Genomic DNA, 17215 nt, shown 5'->3' with positions numbered 1-17215 from the left:
CGCTGGCTCTGCAGGTGACCCCGCAGCGGGGGCAGAGGGGAGCGCAGCCCCCGCCATGCCCCGGCTCTGCCGCCGGCTGACACCAGCACAACAGCGTTTGCTTTTGTTGCTCTAACACCTGACAAATCGCTTCCCATCAGCCGAGCGAGAGGTGAGTGCGACGGCGCTCCCGGCATTAACAACCTGCGAAGCAGCCGCGGCCACAGCGGGGCCGGGAGCTGCTCCCGTGAGCGAGCCAGAGCCTGGCCCTGGGGCACAGCCGGACCCATGCTTTGGGGACCCCCGTGTCCCACCTGCCTGGGGACAAAGCCTTGTCTCCAGGAGCCCAGGAGGGGCCAAGGCTGGAGCCCAGCAGCTCACCCACCCAATCTCCAGCACCCCCAGTGCAGAGCAGCCCCTGCTTACCTGGGAGCCAGCCGTGTCCTGCACTCACAGGCTGCATCACTCTCCTCCCAGCCAGGACAGGGAGCTCCCCAGCTGCAGCTTTTAAATGCTCCGAGCCCTCAGCTGCAGGTGGTGATGCCCATCCTCATCATGCCCATCCCCACCAGCCCAGCAGCCCCCAGGGGCAACCCCAGCTGTGCCCCTTCTTAGCCATGACAGCACCAAACCCACGTCCTCTCAGTGTGCCAGGGACAGAGAGCACAGAGGCTTCGTTTAAAGAGCTTTATTAGCTGCAGCAGGTCTGGCAGCGGCAGGCTGGGGGAGCGGCGGCAGGGAGCAGAGCCCGGCACACGGATGGGGACACTCGGGACCCCCCTCTCCCTCCCCATGCTCCATCCTCAGTGGCAGTTTACCCAAGGGGGTGCCAGGGACAGGCTCTGCTCTTTCCACTGCTGGACCCTGCCTGGGCTGGTGCGGTGCCACGGCGCAGGAGGAAGGGGAGCTCAGCCGGGACTGGGGGGCCAAGAGCCGCACCGGCACAGGCAGCGGGGACAGAGCGAGGGCAGATGGAGGTGCTGGCCAGGCCCCCCTTCCTCTGTGAAACGTGAGGGGCAGGGAGGAGCAATGGGTAAAACCAGGCCAGCTGTGGCACAGCTGCCGGGCACACGTGGACCGTGGGCAGCTGCCTGGGTGGGCAATGCTGTGGCACAACCCACAGCCCCGTGGCTGTGCTGGGAGCCTGCTGTGCCATGCCATGCCGTGCTGTGCCGTCCTTCCTCTACTGAGCTCAGGCCTTGACGTGCTGGGGTGGGTGGGGGCAGGCAGGGGCAGGGAGAGGCGACACATGGGATCTGTAAGATGGATGCTGGAACTTATATACGCACTGCAGGGCTGTAACAGGGCAACAAAACTGGGCCTCCTACGGGAACAGTTGGTTCTGCAAAGCACGGGGGAGGGCAGGGAGGGTCCCACAGGCCAGGGGGGCTTCCACCGGGCACGCAGAGCTGCAGTGCAACACGGCCCGTGGCACTGCGGGAGGCAGCGAGCAGCGGGGTACCCGCCTCCAGGGGGCCAGCGGGGACGGGGACCCCGTGTGTGGGTGTACGCTTCGGCCCCGGGCACGGCCCCAGCGATGCCCCACTGGCACAGACACGGCGCTGCTCCCACACCGAGCTCTGGCACCGCTGCGCCCCGTGGCTGGGGAAGGAACCGAGCTGGCAGCAGCCAGCGGGAGGAGGAGGAGGAGGGGGTCGGTGGGCAAGACGGGATGGTGGGGCCAGTCTCTGGCAGGGGGCGCGGGACCCTCGATGGCTCCGCTGAGTCCGGGGCGGCGGGAGGCTCCGGCGTCCCCCCGGCACCAGCTGCCTACAGCACGCAGGAGGCATCTGCCGAGCGCTTCTTCAGCTCCCTCCCGGCTTTGTGGGGGTGGTGGTGGTGTGCGTGGGCTGCGGCGGGGTCCGGCAGCGAGGCGCCCCGCAGCTGGGTGTCCTGGGGGTGCCCCGCGCCCCCCGCCGCCTCCACCCGCAGGAACGCCTTCACCTTGTGGTGCCGCGCTTTGCCGTCGCTGGAGTCGATCACGCGGCACTCGTACGTCCCCTCGTCCTCCGGCTTCACCCGCGACAGGCGCAGCTTGTGCGAGATGTTGCTGCCGACCACCTTCACCACCTGCGTTGGGGTAGGTGAGGGGGGGTCAGGTGGCCGCCAGGACCCCCCCCAGGCCGCAGGTGATGACGCGACGCCGCGTGCTGGGGGAGGCGAGGCCGGGCAGCCGGGACCCCGACCCCGGGCCGTGGCGGGGGGTGGCCGAGTCCGCGGCGCGCGCGGCCGTGCGGGGCCGCAGATCGATGCGGAACCACGCCAGCTAATTAGCTTTTCTACCAAATTGATTCGCTCTCAGTATTTATCACCAATGAAATTTAAGACTCACTCAGTAGCCGGAGCCGCGGCTGCTGTTGGGCTGGGTCAATAAATCAGATTTACAACCCGCCCCGAGGCCCCTGGCTCCGTTCCCTATAATCACACTGGATGGCAAAGGCCATTTTTCTACTCGCCGCTGCGTTTGTTAGCTGAAGATTTTATGGTGTTTAGAAATGGGGCTGAGAGCCACGACCAGAGACACAAACTCCCGTCGCAAAGGGCAAAGGAGGCAGCGGCGAGCGGCAGCGCGGCGATGGGGCCCCGTCACCCACACGTCCCACAGCCTGAGCTGCTGCAGAGAGGGCGGCCGGCGCCTGCACACCCGCGTGAGCAGCTGAGGCTGGCTGCCCTGCACACCAGGGACTGCTGAGTGCCACAGGTCGTGGCCCAAAGGGTGGCTCTGGGGCTGCTCAGGGCGCAGCTGCACCTGTCCTGCAGCGCTGGGGCTGGGGGCCGCATTGATTCCGATCCAGCGTGCATTAACTGCCTCATTATGCTGAGAAATGCCTCAGCCGGGCTGGGGGCAGCGTGGGCTGCAGGACAGCTCTGCTCGTGGGGCTGTGAGCTGCAGCACCCAGCTGGGCACGGACCCTGGCAGCACCCTGGCTTCAGTCGTGGGCTCATCACGGGAACGGAGACAAACAGGGCTGAAAGCTCAAGAAGCCATGACATAACAGATCTGAGGGGATGGGATCCCAAAGGAAATCATTACTGGCCAGAGAATCCACGTGCACCGGTCCCCACAGAGGGGAGAGAGAGTCAATGCCCTTCATCTGGAAGGCTTCTGGCTTCTTACCCCTTGTCTCTGCTGTTTCCTGGGGATAGGTCGGGCAGAGCCCCTGGCCTGGGGAGCTGTGGGCACATGGTGAGCTCCATCCTTACCCCAGGGGCGCAAAGGCAGAGCCAGCGGGGCTGCAGGGGCCGGGGCGATGGCGGGATGCGCTTCCCAGTGCTGCCCCAGCTCTGTGACAGCCCCAAAGGCCGCGGTGCCGTGGTGGGCAGGGACGGTGTGGGGAGGGCACCGACCTGACAGTGGCAGTCTCTATTTTATTTAACCGATCAGCGTCTCCTCATTATGCTCACATGAGCCTAAATGGCTTTGGGCTGCTAATCTGGGGAGTAAAGGAGACGATTTTGTCCGTAGCAGACACGTGTCCCTCGGATGCCAACGCCTGGGCATGGGGGAGCTGGGGAGCGCACCCCCCACCTGCTGGGATGCCTCATCCGGGGCACCCAGCCTCACACTGAGACCCCAGGAGACCCCCCTGCCCCCCAGCTCTGTGCTGAGCACAGGGAAACCTTCCAGCTGAGCCCTCCTCCAGCCAAGCCCCTGCAAGAGCCGTTATCCAAACTCACGCTTATCTTGGTGGCGTCCTTCCCAGGCTCCTCCTGCAGCGCCTTCAGCTGTGGGATCAGGGATGGGGAGGGAGAACAGACAGGGAAGGGAAACTGTCAGGCTGGGAGGAGGCAAGAGCCCACCAGACCCTGCCCACCCCAGGGGTGGCTGCCCCGAGGGAGGAGGAGGAGAGAGCAGGGAGCAGGGGGCTGCTCAGCCCCAGCAAACCCAGGTACCCAGTGCAGACAGAGCCACACGGGTCAGATGGGAAGGGGAGGGAATGGCAGCACCAGAGAAACACAGGGCCAGGGGTTTGGGGTGCTCATGTGGCAGTGACCCACTGCCAGCAGCCTCAGCCCCTTTAGCCAGCACCTGCCCCCCGGACCCTCAACACTCCCAAATCAGCCACCAGCTGGGCAGCAGCCCGGGGCCCCTCAGCACCAGCCACTGCACAGCAGCCCACTCCCCACACCAGGCATCCCCCCACCCTCACCCTGCACCAGACATTCCCCCACCCTCACCCCCGCAGCCCCTGGCCCCCAGCAGCCCCTGGCCCCCAGCAGTGCTCCCCAGCGGCAGCACTTCCTGAGGCTTCTCTCAATTTATGGTAATACCAGCAGCAGCTCTGCCAAAGACACAATAATAAAGGCTCATTAAAATACCTAAAGCTGCCTTCCCATTATTTGGCCCTTATCTCTGTGTGAACAGAAAGAGAAATAAAGAGACAGCTGTTTGCTGAGACCAACACGGGAAATGGGGAAAACAAAGGGGGCTGGGGGGCAGGGGACATGGGGAGGGATGCAAGGGGATGAGTTGGTGAGATGGGAGAAGCCACAAGCACAAAGACAAAGCCTCTGCCAGTCCTGGAGGATGGGCCACGTGGCACCTCTGCTAATTGGGAAGGGTGGCCAGGACAGCCCATCCTCACCAGAGCATGGTGGGTGCAGCCGATGCCACGCGTGTGCCTGCACTGTGGGACCCCCCAGCCTCTCTCCCCCCCCTCAGCAGAGTGAAGGGGCCGAGACCCCACTGCTACAGCTCAGGTTGGCACCAGGGCCGTGGCTGCAGGACGGGGACCCCCTGGGCCCCAAGAGCTGCTGCAAGCGAAGCCCCTGGGCAAAAGAAAGGTCTCTGCCCCAGCTGCTGCCACGAGGCCGGTACCTGGTTGGAAGCCCACGTCTGTTTGTCCGTCCAGTCCTTGTGGTTGCGGACGTACCACCACTGTATCTCCAGGGAGTAGGACGGGGAGCCGCTGCCTCGGAAGGAACACGCCATCTCCACATCCTCACCCGCCTGCGCCGTCATGTCGTGGGGGGTCTCGGTGAAGAGAGCTGCAGGACACAGAGCAAAGGCTGCGGGGATGTGCCACGGCCCATCACCACGGCCACGCCAGCGGAGACACCCGCAGCGCCAGGACCCAGCCCTGCCACACACACCCTGCACCTCAGCCAGGCACTGACACACACACCCTGCACCTCAGCTGGTCCCTGCCACACACACCCTGCACCTGAGCCAGTCCCTGCCACACAGACCTGGCACTTCAGCCAGTCCCTGCCATGCAGGTGGATCGCCCTTGCCCAGCCCAGTGCCCCAGCCCCAGCAGCGCTGCCCCTTCCCCTGGCTCTTTGCACGGAGCAGTGGGAAGGAGCAGGAGCCTGTGTGTGCCCCACTCCGGTGCCACCCCTGGGACCTCTGCCCCAGAGCGAGCGTGAGACCCCACACACCCCCCCAGTGCAATGAACAAATAAAGCACGACGGCATCTCCTCTTGGATCAGAGCACAAATGAAAAACAAATCCCTGTTTAATGTGGCCCCCAAACAGTCTCCCACATGCCATATGGTTTGCTTTCCTTGCTCAAAACAAATATTGTTCCGAGATGTAATTAGAATTCTTTTCATCTCCTCTGGAGAGCTCGTTGTTCCTCCCTACAGACGGCCCCGGCTGTGGGTCACAAACGGCACAGTCACGGTCTGCGGCGGCTTCTCCCCGGCGCCACGGGGACGGGCTGAGCCCCCAGCGCGGGCACGGCCGGGCTCAGGCTGCCGGCCCCACGCTGCCCTGGCCACTGAGGCCGGCGGGGGCTGTGTGCCCGTCCCTGCCCCGCAGTCAGGGACCCCCGGGATCAGGGACCCTCTGGGGCTGTGCCAGGGCTGCCCCGTGCCCCCCGTCCCCAGCAGCCACCTGGTGCCGCAGCCCTGGCGCAGTCGCTCCGGCGCCGGCGCAGCCCCGGGACACGCAGCTCCCTGCAGCTCCTCACCGAGCCCAGATCCCCTCGGAAAATGGATTAGTATCATCCCAGACACAGAAGTTAATACCTTTAATATCTCCCTGTCCCTCTGGAAATATGGAAATCCCATATACTGATCACTTCAATCCATCTTAGCTGGGGAACTGAGGGAAATACCCAGCACAAGGCTTTAACGAGCCCGGGGGTCCTGGCAGAGCCCCCCGCGGCCCCTGCACCCCCTTTGCCTGGGACCCCGCCACGGCAGCCACACGGGCTCTGTGCTGGGGAGCAGGGGCAGCCCTGGGCTGGGGGGCAGCTCTGGTGGTCAGGGGCTGTGGGAAGAGCAGGAGGGTCCAAGTGGCAAAGGGCTTGTTGTTGCTGCGGTGCCATGGCCATTATGCCCAACCAACACTCACCCACCCGCTTGCCCCCATGGCCCAGGCTCGGGCTCTGGCTCCACAGGGCTCTGGGAGTAGCAGCGAGGCCGAGGCCAGAGGGTCCCAGCAGAGCCCACGGCAGCCCCTGGCCCCTGCAGCCCCAGCCAGGCGTGTGGAGCAGCGGCGGGGCCGTGGCCTGAGGGCTCCTGAGGGCTCAGCCGTGTCCAAATTACTCTGAACACAATTAAAATCTGCTCCTGCAGACGGGAGTTGGCAGATGAGCGCAGAAAAGGCTTGATTGGACCAAGTGCCTTCTTCCATTCTTTCAGATTTTAATTGGGAAGCGTATGTATTAATTAACCCCAGGGCTCAGCCAGCTCCAAGTGCATCCAAACAAAGGCAGGTCCTGCTGATGGACCTGCCAGCAGCCCCCTCCCACAGCTCCCCTGGTCACCACAGCCCCACCGCTGTCTGCAGGGCCCCGGCCCCCTCCCCACACCCGGCCGTTGTGAGTGACAGGCTGGAAACTCGGAGCAGACAATCTATAAACGTCCTACGAAAGAGGGATGGACAGATGGGCAATAAAGTCTGACAGCAGGAGGGAAGGTGAAGCTGGTCCCTCCCTCCCTGCACATCCCAACCCTCCCTCCCCCTCTTCTGCCCCACTCCCACCATCCCAGCTTCTCACCCCATGTTCATTCTGTGGGGAGGGGGCTCCAGGACCCCAGTGCCAAGGGGACACTGGGCTGTGCTGACCCCTCCAGCCCTGGCTACCCCAGGATACCCCAGACAAGGGGCAGCCAGGCCAGTGCCAGCACAGCCCCCAGCCCCAGAATCACGGCGGGACAGTCCCAGCAGCACCACGAGAGCAGAACAGGGTTGGTGGCCCCGGAGAGGTGCAGGGAGAGGGGGCTGAGCCCCGCGGAACAGAGGTGAGAGGAGAGACAGGCAGAGAGCTGGATGGATGGCACTGCGAGTGACGGGCCAGTGAGAGAAGGGAGATACCCCCGGGACCGTTCATCATCTGCCTCTGCCAAAAATGAGAGGGAGAGTCCGGTGGCAGCTCCCGGGCACGGCAAAGCCCTTCCAGAGAGCCGAGGCTGAGCCATGGGGGACATGAGAGCGCTGACACGGTGAGGAGAGCCCCCGCTGCAAGCCCCAGCGCTTCCCCGCCGCGGGACTCGAGATCCGGGCAGCCCCCGGCCACCGGCATCCCCGCGGCGGGGCACGGACCCTGCACCGGGGCGGCCGCGCTGCCCGGACCCCGCTCGCACCCACGGGGACAGGGGAGGGATGGGCTGCTGAGCCGGCAGCCCCCTGCAGCCCCCTGCAGCCCCCCTGCAGCCCCCCGGCAGCCCCCCGCAGCCCCCCCTGCAGCCCCCCGCAGCCCCCCGGCAGCCCCCCCGCAGCCCCCCTGAAGCCCCCCCGAAGCCCCCCGCAGCCCCCCTGCAGCCCCCCCCGCAGCCCCCCGGCAGCCCCCCGCAGCCCCCTTGCAGCCCCCCGGCAGCCCCCCGCAGCCCCCCGGCAGCCCCCCTGAAGCCCCCCGCCCGGCACCGTCCCTCCCCGCCGCTGACATTGCAGCCGCGTCCCCAGGGCGCGGGGGGGCCGGCGCCGGGCTGGCTGCTCCGGGTGCTTTATGACCTGCTACCTGTCATAAACCGCGAAAATCAGGATCGATAAATCTTCCGGGAAACAAAAATCAGGGGAAATAAAATGAACTCAATGGGGAAACACAGATAAACGGAATTGAAAACGCCTGCTGGGACAGCTTGGTGCTCTCATAAAGGGGAGATGTAGAGGCTGCCACGCTCCCTCCCCACGGCACACGCGGCCCCTCGGCACGGCACGAGGGCAGCCAGCGCCAGGGGTCCCCCCACAGCCCCCATGCCGGGGGCAAGACATCGCCCAGCCACCTGGAAACGACCCCCAGACCCTGCCCCATCCATCTGCCCTGTCCCCCAGCAGCCCCTGCCCTGGGGAGCCCTGTCCCTGGCCAGGACCCTGCCAGCTCCCCATGGCTCTGCTGGTTTCTTCCCGGCCCCTCCACAGCCCCCACACGGCACCAGCCGCCAGCTGCTGGGACAGTCACGGCTCAAGCAGGGACGGGGGCACCCAGGAGAGCCCGTGTGTGTGTGACCCTGTCCTGGGGGCGATGAAAAACCCATCAGACACGTGCAAATGCACACCAGGCACCAGGCAGCGCTCGCTCTTGCTCCGGGTGTGATTCACCCCATGGAACATCACGGCCTTGGGCAACCAGATGCTGCTTTGGCTGCCCAAGCGAGCAGGAGCCCCTCGCCAGAGCTGCAGCCGGGCCGCAGGGGTGGCACGTGCCAGGCAGGCGGTGTTGGTAGGGGCTGGCTCTGACCCACGCCGGGCAGCACAGGGACGGGGGCTGAGGGGGCTGGGAAGCCCCTGGCTCTGGGGGAGGTGGCCGGGCAGGCAGGCGCAGGGCAGGCACGGGACGTGCTGCTGGAGCAGCCTCCACCACCCCTCGTCCCTCCCTCCAGCTGCTGCTGTTATGCCGTGGGCTGAGATCAAGTGTGGCTTATTCTTCCCTTCACAAAGCTCACAGTCGTAATTCAAGGTTTATTATGGTTCGGTGAGTCAAGACACTTGGAGGACTAATTGTCATCTCAGCCTCACACTCCCGTCATCCCCTCCCTCAGCGGCCCCCTCCCCACAGCCCGGCAGCGGGACTGTGCCGTGCGATGCCGTGGGAAGGGAACCGGCTCTGGCTGTGGCCTCTGCAGCCCTGGGGCACCTCAGCCCCAGTCAAAGGCACGGCCCTGATAGCTCCCATGGAGTCTGGCCCCAGGCAATGTTGGTGGCCTCATCCTGGCAAGTGAGTCCCCACCAGCACCCAAGCCCCCCAGGGTACTGCTGGGTCAGTGCTGCCATCACCACCCACCACAGCTCTCACACTGACTCCCTGCCACCCCAAGCTCCCAGTGCTGATGCTGCCAGGGCTCCCCCCACCACCACAGGGCAAAATGAGAGGCAGAAGAAAGCAGCTGGTGCTGCCAGGAGAGCTGAGCTGCTCCTCCCTGCCCCCTGCAGAGCGTGGAGCTCCACGAAGAGGACTCTGCAGAGTTGCCGAGACAGCCATTGCCCCCTGGCCGCCGTCTCTGCTGTCCCCCTGCTCTCCAGCTCAGTGCCAGGGCTGTCAGCCATGCTCGGCCCTCCCCGGGGATGGTGCCAAGGGCTTGCTCCTGCTCCTGCTCACCGCTGAGCTCATGCAAGCCCTACAGTGCCCTTGGCACGGGGCGCAACCCGCTGGGTTTGTGCCACCCCACACGCTGCACCGCTGCAGGAAAGCAAACGTGTCTGGCTGCAGTTGCAGCCGATGGCACATCCCCTGCACAGGTACCCACATCCCCCTCAGCTGATGGGGAGGGACAGCCCTGGCTGCAGCACTGTCCATGTCCTACAGGCTGCAAAGGCACCCGAGACGCATCCTGGCAGTGCGCAGGAGCCTGGGGACGGATGGACAGACCCTCCTTGGTGCCACAGGGCCCATCCACACCTCGGTACGAGCGGCCTGTGCCAGGGTCTGAAGGCACAGGGGGGTTCCTACTGGATTGATCCAGGAGCACCGAGCCGGGTCCTGCTCTGTGTGCTGGCTGTGCCGGGCCCTGCAGCACGGACACCAGGGTCCCCGCTGTCTGCCATGCAGCTTGGGCTAAAACCTCCCTCCTCCTCCCATCTGCCCATTAACATCTGTGGATGCATCTCCTCCTGACAAGCCCGAGAGCAGGGATGCTGACCGTGGGTCACCACCAACACACCGCGGCCACGAACCAGCGCACAGAGCCCGCGGCGTGGCGGCGGCTGCCGCTGGGAGGGGAGGGAGCAGCCGAGGGTCGGGGCTGGGCACCGCGGCGGATCCAGCCACGCACCGGGCTCGGCGCCGGCTGGGGCGCGTCGGGCCAGCACAGCCCCGGCAGCCCGGCCCCGCGGCAGCTCCGCTCGCCGCCGCGCTCCCGCAGCCGCCCTGCTCAAGGGAAGAGTCGGGCTGGGGCGCAGCGAACGCTGTCCAGGTCCGGGAATGCTCCCGCTGACGCGCTGGGGCCGCCAGCACCGTTTCTCTGCCCGTTTACTGTCACACTGGCAGCAGAATTAGCTCATATTTGCAGCATAAATTAATAAAGAAACAAAACGAGCTAATCTGGTCATCGTGGTCAGGCCAGGGCTCACCTTGCCAGGGAGCTGGAATTAACCTTGAAACCTGCAAGTGTTTCTAGCAGTGAATCGTCCCGGCGGGGACATCCCCACCCCTGCCCTCCCACCAGCCCCCCGCCGCTGCCCAGCGCAGGGACAGTCCTCCCCCAGCCGGCCCCCTGACAGCAGCTTTCCCCGGGCAAAGCGATGTGCTGCTCCCGACGACTCCCAGGCTGGTTCTGAGACGATTCCCTCCGGAGGGGAAGGAGGAAGAGCAGTTATTTGACAGTGTAAGTAGCGAAACTGTAAAATGGCCTGTGACAAGAGGTCCCAGTGGAACCCGGTGGGGCTGTGCAGCCGCCCTGCAGGCACCGCTCACTTTGGTGCCAGGGCTCTGCCTTGGCGTCATTCCCAGGGGACGAGGCAGACAAGAGCTTTGGTGTGCTGAAGAACAGCCCCCTGGTCTCACACCCAGCACCCAAAACATGAGCTGTGGGCACTGGTGGTTGCTGCAGAGCTGCCCACGCCACGCACAGTGCTGGCACCCATCTGGCAGAGCCAGCAGTGCCTGGTGCTCATGGGCATGGTGCCCTCCTGCCCAGTCCTGCCGAGAAGGCTCATCCCAGTCCAGCTCCGTGTGGAGCACACAGCAGCAGCACCAAGCACCCAGCGCAGCCGAGCCCAGCCACGGGCCTGATGCCCAGCCACACACCCACCACAGCCGGAGCCACAGGGAGGGGGCTAAGTGGGAGATAAACCCACAGCCAGGGCCTGGACAGAGCCAGAGTGTGGGTGGATGAGGCCAGGAAGCGCTGTCAGTCCCGAGGGGCACAAACCCTTCTGGCACTGTGAACCGAAACCCCAGAGGAGCTGCAAAGGGCAGAGCACCCACCCGTGTCCCCACCTGGGTGGCAGCTGCCAAAGAGGGGAGTGAAGTGGAGCCTCCATCTCCCTGTCTGCCTCCATTTCCCTGTCTGTCTCCAGGTCCCTGCTCAGGCACCGCTGCGCTGCCCATGGCTCCAGCACTGCCGCGCTGCCCACAGCTCCAGCACCACCACGCTGCCCACGGCTCCGGGACCACATGCAGCCCACAGCTCCAGCACCATCACGCTGCCCACAGCTCCAGCACCACCACGCTGCCCACGGCTTCAGCACTGCCACACAACCCACAGCTCCAGCACCACCACGCTGCCCACAGCTCTGGGACCAAGTGCTGTCCATGGCTCCGGGACCACGCGCAGCCGCACCGGCGTTTTGTTTGATTTGCTGCCTCGCTCACAGGGAACGTTATGATTAAAATTAGCTGTCACTGTCCTAACGTAATAATTCCCAGTGTCTGGCCCATCGTCTGTCAGCTTCTTCAAGAGAAAAGAAAGCACAGACATTTGATGAGGAGAGGTGTCAGAAGTAATTGCGCTGAATGACTGCGCGAACAGCAGCAGGAAAAACACATCGGGTGGAGAATTCCCATCAGGAAGCATGAAAAAATCCGGCGGAATACAAAGTGTTTATGAAAGTAATTGATAGAATAATCATCGGGGTGTGTGAGAAGGGAGAAGGGCAGCCCCCTGGGGAGCCGGGGCACCGCTCCCTCCAGCCTCCAGCCCTTCACAGCGGCTTATTGACGGTGAGACACAAGCGCTTGCAAAGGATGCGAGGAAGGAGCCAGGCTTCTCCTCAGCGGGAAGGCGAGAGCTGCTCACAGCCCCGCTCCCCCTGCCCTGCGTCGGCAGCCAGTGGGGCTGGGCGGGTGGCTGGAGCTTCCCAGCCAGCACCAGTTTGAGGGCTGATGGCACCAGCCGAGCGTGCACAGGCTGCCTGCAACGGGGGGCATGAATAATTGAAGGCGCCAGCCTGAGAAGAGGAGAGAGGAGGGGAGGGATGGCGGGGAGGAATCCTGCGGCTCAGGCACTCTGCTGGGGCAGACGGCGCCGATTTTCACTCCGTCCTCGCTCCATTCTCGTCCTTACTCCACCCTCGCTCGAGGCAGAGCCTTTGCTGTGGGGGTAGGGAAAAGACTTTCTTTGACGGAGACTCTCCCTCCCCAGGCAGCTCTGGCCGTGGAGCAGAGGCTCAATGCTCACATCTCCAGAGCGAGAGGGTGTGTGAGCCGCCTGCACCCCAGGGCTGGTCAGGGCCACCCGCAGCACCCGTGGAGCCGCGCTGCTCCCGTTCAGTTCCCTCACTGCATCTGCTGGGGACAAGTTAAAGGCACCAGGGAAGGCGCTGCCAGGCTGTGCCAGACATGGCACAGTGGAGGCTCCTCCAGGCCACCTGCACCCAGCAGAGATGGCAGCGAGCTCCGGACACTGCCCATCCCCGCTGCCCACGGCCAAACCCGTCCTGACGGTCTCAGCCCACTGGGCTCTGGCTGTGCGGAGGGAAAGCTGTACCAGCAAGTAATGAAATGATCAACCTCTGATCTGCTAAACAGCAATTTATACAGGTTTTCAGCACACACAGTTTTTATCAAATTGGTATTCACCTACTGAACACAAATGGCTTATTATACATGACCCACTTACTCACTGCTTTTCAGTATCGTTAATAAAGGTTTCTGTTGTGATGAAGTGAGTTGCTGCAGAACTGCTCATAGTAGCAAGCTGTAATGTGGCTCTAAAGTGCACTCACCCTCCCAGAATATTTCCTAGCCTTGGCTCCCTGCTCCCTCACAGCGACCATTTCACTATTTATTTGCTTATTGCTGAATTTCTGAGGGAAGCAGCAGCAGCTAATGGAGGCTCTTTGCCCACATCTCCTGCTGGCAGCCAGGCTGGCAGGTGCAGACCCCCCCACCTTTATCCCCCCAGCACAAAGGCTGGTCGTTGCTTCCCCATGCAGGCAGGTCCCCGCCGGCCCACGCACCGCATTGCCGCAGGACAACCCACATCTCCCGGCCCCGGCACTGCCCCGAGGCTGCCCGAGCCTGGAGGCTCCTCGGGGCAGGGAGCAGCTCTCTCCGCACGCCGGGAGCTCTGGAGCCATGTGAAGGGGATGGCTGTGATCCAGGCATCAGGCAGCCAGCACGCACCCCACAACCACTGCTCAGGCTCAGGTCGGAGTCCACTCGCGTCACCTCGCAGAGCGCAGGGGTCTTGGTGCTCTGCTCCGAGGGGACTCCGTCTCCCGTCACCCCTCGGCACCCCGCGACGGGAATTGCCCCACGCTGGGACAGACGTTTTTGCGAGGGGTTGCAGAAGGAGGGTCTCCTTACCCAGCCCCGGCTGGGCCCCGGCCCCGCCGCGTCCCGGAGCCGGCAGAGGAGGCACGGAACGGGCGGCGGGAGAGGAGCCGGAGTGCGGCCGGTGGCAGCGGCGTGCGGCAGCGCGCAGGGGAGCAGGGCGGCGTGCCCGGGGATGCTCACTCGCGCAGCGATGTGCATGGCGGCACACACGGCGATGCGCGCGGGGATGCACACTCGCACGGGGGTGGGACGCGGCGTGCAAAGCCCCCCGCGTTTGGCAGCCCAGCGGCACAGGCAGAAGCCGCCCCCCGAGCCCCGGGGACGGCGGAGCCCATCCCCGGCTCAGTCGGGCTGCACCCCGCTCCCGGAGTCGCCGGCGCGACGGAGCGCGACGCGGTGCTGCCGGCGGCGGGAGAGCCCATCACCGCCGCGAGCAACCGCGACCCCATCCCCGCCACCCGTCCCGCTGCCCGCGGCACGGGCCGGCCCCGGCCCCGACCCACCGCCAGCCCCGCGCGGCCGGGACCCACCGACCAGCACCGGCGGGGAACCGGCAGCGCCGTGGACCGGCCCCCGGCGGGGAGACCGAGCCCCCCGGCGGCGCTCCGAGCGCAACCGCCCCCCCCCCCTCGCCCGCCCCTCCCGCCCGGGGCAGCCGCCGCTGGAGCCCCGGCTCCCGCGCCACCGCCCCGGCCGCCGCCCGCCGCCCGCGCTCACCGCTGCCCGCCGCCGGAGCGTCCCAGGGCGGGTGCCGGGAGGAGGCGCCGAGCTGCAGGTAGAGCCCCAGGTAGTGGAAAATCCCCAGGGCCAGGGCCAGGGCCCCCATGTTGGCGCGGGCGCGTCCGTCCCGGGGGCGCCGGGCCGAGCCCTGTCCCCGGGGCTGCGCCGCGGTCCCGGCGCCGCCGCGCTGCGGAGCTCTTCCCTCGCGCGGAGGGCGCCGCGCGCCGAGGCGGTGCCGCGGCTCGCCCGGAGCCTCCCCCGCCCGGCGGAGGGATCCCGGCCACGCGCGCACCCACAAAGTTTTTCCCACGGTTCATTCTTAAAGTGCGCGGGGCGGGACCCGCGCGAGACCCTGCGCACCGCCCCCACCTCCCCGGGACCCCCGCGCGAGACCCCGCGCACCGCCCCCACCCCCCCCGGGACCCCCGCGCGAGACCCCGCGCACCGCCCCCACCCCCCCCGGGACCCCCGCGCGAGACCCCGCGCACCGCCCCCACCCCCCCCCGGGACCCCCGCGCGAGACCCCACGCACCGCCCCCATCCCCCGGTCTGGGACAGACCCCCGAGCGCGCAGGTCCCAGAGGGGGCGGCTTTAGCACCCGGGACAGCGCCGGGGTCCTCCCGGCTCGGCACGGCTCGGCTCGGCCCAGTAAGGTATAGCCCGGTACAGCACAGCCGGGTACGGTACAGCTGGGTACAGCTCGGCCCAGTGGGGCACAGCCGAGTACAGCTCCGTCCGGCACAGCTCAGCACAGTACGGCCCGGTATGGCACAGCTGGGTATGGCACTGCTGGGTACAGCAGAGCCCAGCATGGCACAGCCCCGTAGGGCACAACCAGGTATGGCACAGCCTGGCATGGCTCAGGCCAGCACAGCTCAGCACGGGCACCAGTGGGAAGCCGCTCCTGCTGCGCTGGAAGGAGGCAGCGATGCTGACTCCACGCAGATGATGTTATCCGTGTGCTCCGTCGCAAGCTGAAGGATATTTGCTTTCTAGATAAACAGTAAAAATCAGATTATTTCAGGTGTTTTCTGCCATGAAATGACAGCTGCTTGCTGCAAAGAGAGTCTGTAAACCGGGCTTGAAAACCCAAGCTGCATTCCTTTGCCTTTCCCTCGGCAGGGTTCCTGTGGCAGGACTGGTCTCATGCCCACGTCGTGGCAAGGGGGCGGGCTGAGCTGGGCAGAGGCCCACAGCTCTGGGAGCTGTGTTACCAGTCAATAGCTTTAAAAAAAGTTCTGCTGCAGCGTTTTCCAGGTGTCAGAGTAAAGCTCAGATGAGAGTAGAGAGCATTGATCTCTGCCCAAGTTCATTACTCCCTTTGGAGTCGCAGGGTGGGGGGAGGAGGGAGCAGGGGCAATGGATGAACCCGGCACCTGCAGCTGTGGCTGTTGTGCTCAGAGGGTCCTGTTCCAGGACAGCCAGAGAGCAGCAGCTCAGAGGGGCTCTGGCCCACCTGGGAGAAGGGAGGAGTGGAAGGAGGAGCTGGAGCAGCTCAGGAGAACAGCCCCTAGGCCTAACCATGACACGTACCACAGACTCTGCTCTCAGCAGAGACCCTTTTCTTGGGCCAGCACTGGGATCTAGCTCCCCTGGGCTGGAGGAGCACAGCCCTCAATGCTAGGAGCTAGAAAGCAGCTACAGTTGCCTCTGAGCAGTGGCCCTGGGCTGGATCCTGAGCAAAGAAAAAGCATCAGATCATACAAAGGAAGACGTGGAGACAAAACCTCCACACACCAGAATCTGGTGTCCACTTACAGGGTCAAGAGCAGCAGGAAAAGGCAGCAAAGGCCAAGCAGGAGCGAGCCTGCAGTTTGGCAGCCCAGCATGGCCCGAGTTCCCTCCTCTGCTATCGGCCAGTGAGGGGATCTGAATGATCTCACTCTGAAATGGCACCTGCAGACCGTGCCCCTCAGACCCAACACCCCTGTTTGTGTCACCCCGAGAGGATGGCGCAGCCCAGGCTCAGGTCCCCAGCTCCGCTTCCCCAGCACCAGGGGCAGGGGCTGAGCCTGCCAGGCTCTGCCAGCACAGCGCCAGAGACAGGTAAATCACGCCAGGAGGAAGCAGTGAGAGCATCAATTCCTCTCGGAGCTGGGAACACCTCCAGCAGCAGAGCCTGAATTAAGCCCCATTTCCAGCTGATTTCCTGCCGCTGCAGCAGGATGACAAACGGAGGCCGGGGCTGCGTGGGGCTCCGCACACGGGGAAGAGCCGAGCGGCCGCCTGTCTCGGGTGCACTTGGAAGGTTTCATTTCCCTCCTCAATTTTAATTCATTAGTGAGAAGGCCCAGAGCAGATGCTGTCTGCCACTGCAGCCACACAGCCCTGATGAACCCCTGCATACCTGACAAGGAATAGGAGGGAAGGTTGCTCACGCACAGAAGTGAGAACAGAGACAGCAGCTCCCTGACCAGAGAGATGCCAGAGCCAGCTATGTAACGAGACCCCTCACCTGCACCCTCACCCTGGCTCTGGAATTGCTGCTGCCTCCCTTGCAGGGCTCCTGTTCCAGCCAGACGTGCCCAGGGACTCGCTCCCAGGGATCAAACGTTCATGATCTTTCCAGGTTTTGTGCCTCACATTTAATTTTCACACGGGCAGATGGTGGGCATCTGCAAGGTGGCTGAATCCAGTGGCTGCTTCCACATGGAAACACCACCAAGGCCCCAGCAGCACCACATCCCCTGTGATGGGGGCCTGGCAGGTTCATACAGTGTCCCCCTGGGCTGCCCACCCGCGAGCCCACGGAGCTGCAGCTGCAGGGAGGCTCTGCAGAGATGCACCCGAGGGTGCAACGGTGAGGGATCCCAGTCCCATCAGGGGCAGCTCCCAGGGGATGTCTCAGGAGACCCCAGGCCCTGTGGGGCAGGTGGAGGATTCACTCCCCAGGGTGGGAATTGTGCT

The 17215-nt window shown here is 65.0% G+C and overlaps 1 protein-coding gene across 1 annotated transcript; it reads right to left on the bottom strand.

Moving 5' to 3' along the window:
• Nucleotides 1-652: 652 nt before the first annotated feature.
• Nucleotides 653-14500, bottom strand: VSTM2L (V-set and transmembrane domain containing 2 like). Its single transcript, XM_062009070.1, has 4 exons — nt 14305-14500; nt 4799-4968; nt 3658-3705; nt 653-2049 (listed from the first exon to the last, which is right to left on the bottom strand). Exons 1-4 carry the CDS (start codon nt 14411-14413, stop codon nt 1750-1752), a joined length of 627 nt encoding a protein of 208 aa, XP_061865054.1. The 5' UTR covers nt 14414-14500; the 3' UTR covers nt 653-1749.
• Nucleotides 14501-17215: the final 2715 nt, after the last annotated feature.

Source organism: Colius striatus, chromosome 16, assembly GCF_028858725.1.
Source record: "Colius striatus isolate bColStr4 chromosome 16, bColStr4.1.hap1, whole genome shotgun sequence".
Classification (NCBI taxonomy): Eukaryota; Metazoa; Chordata; class Aves; order Coliiformes; family Coliidae; genus Colius; species Colius striatus.
This window is presented reverse-complemented; position numbering and strand designations above follow the sequence as displayed.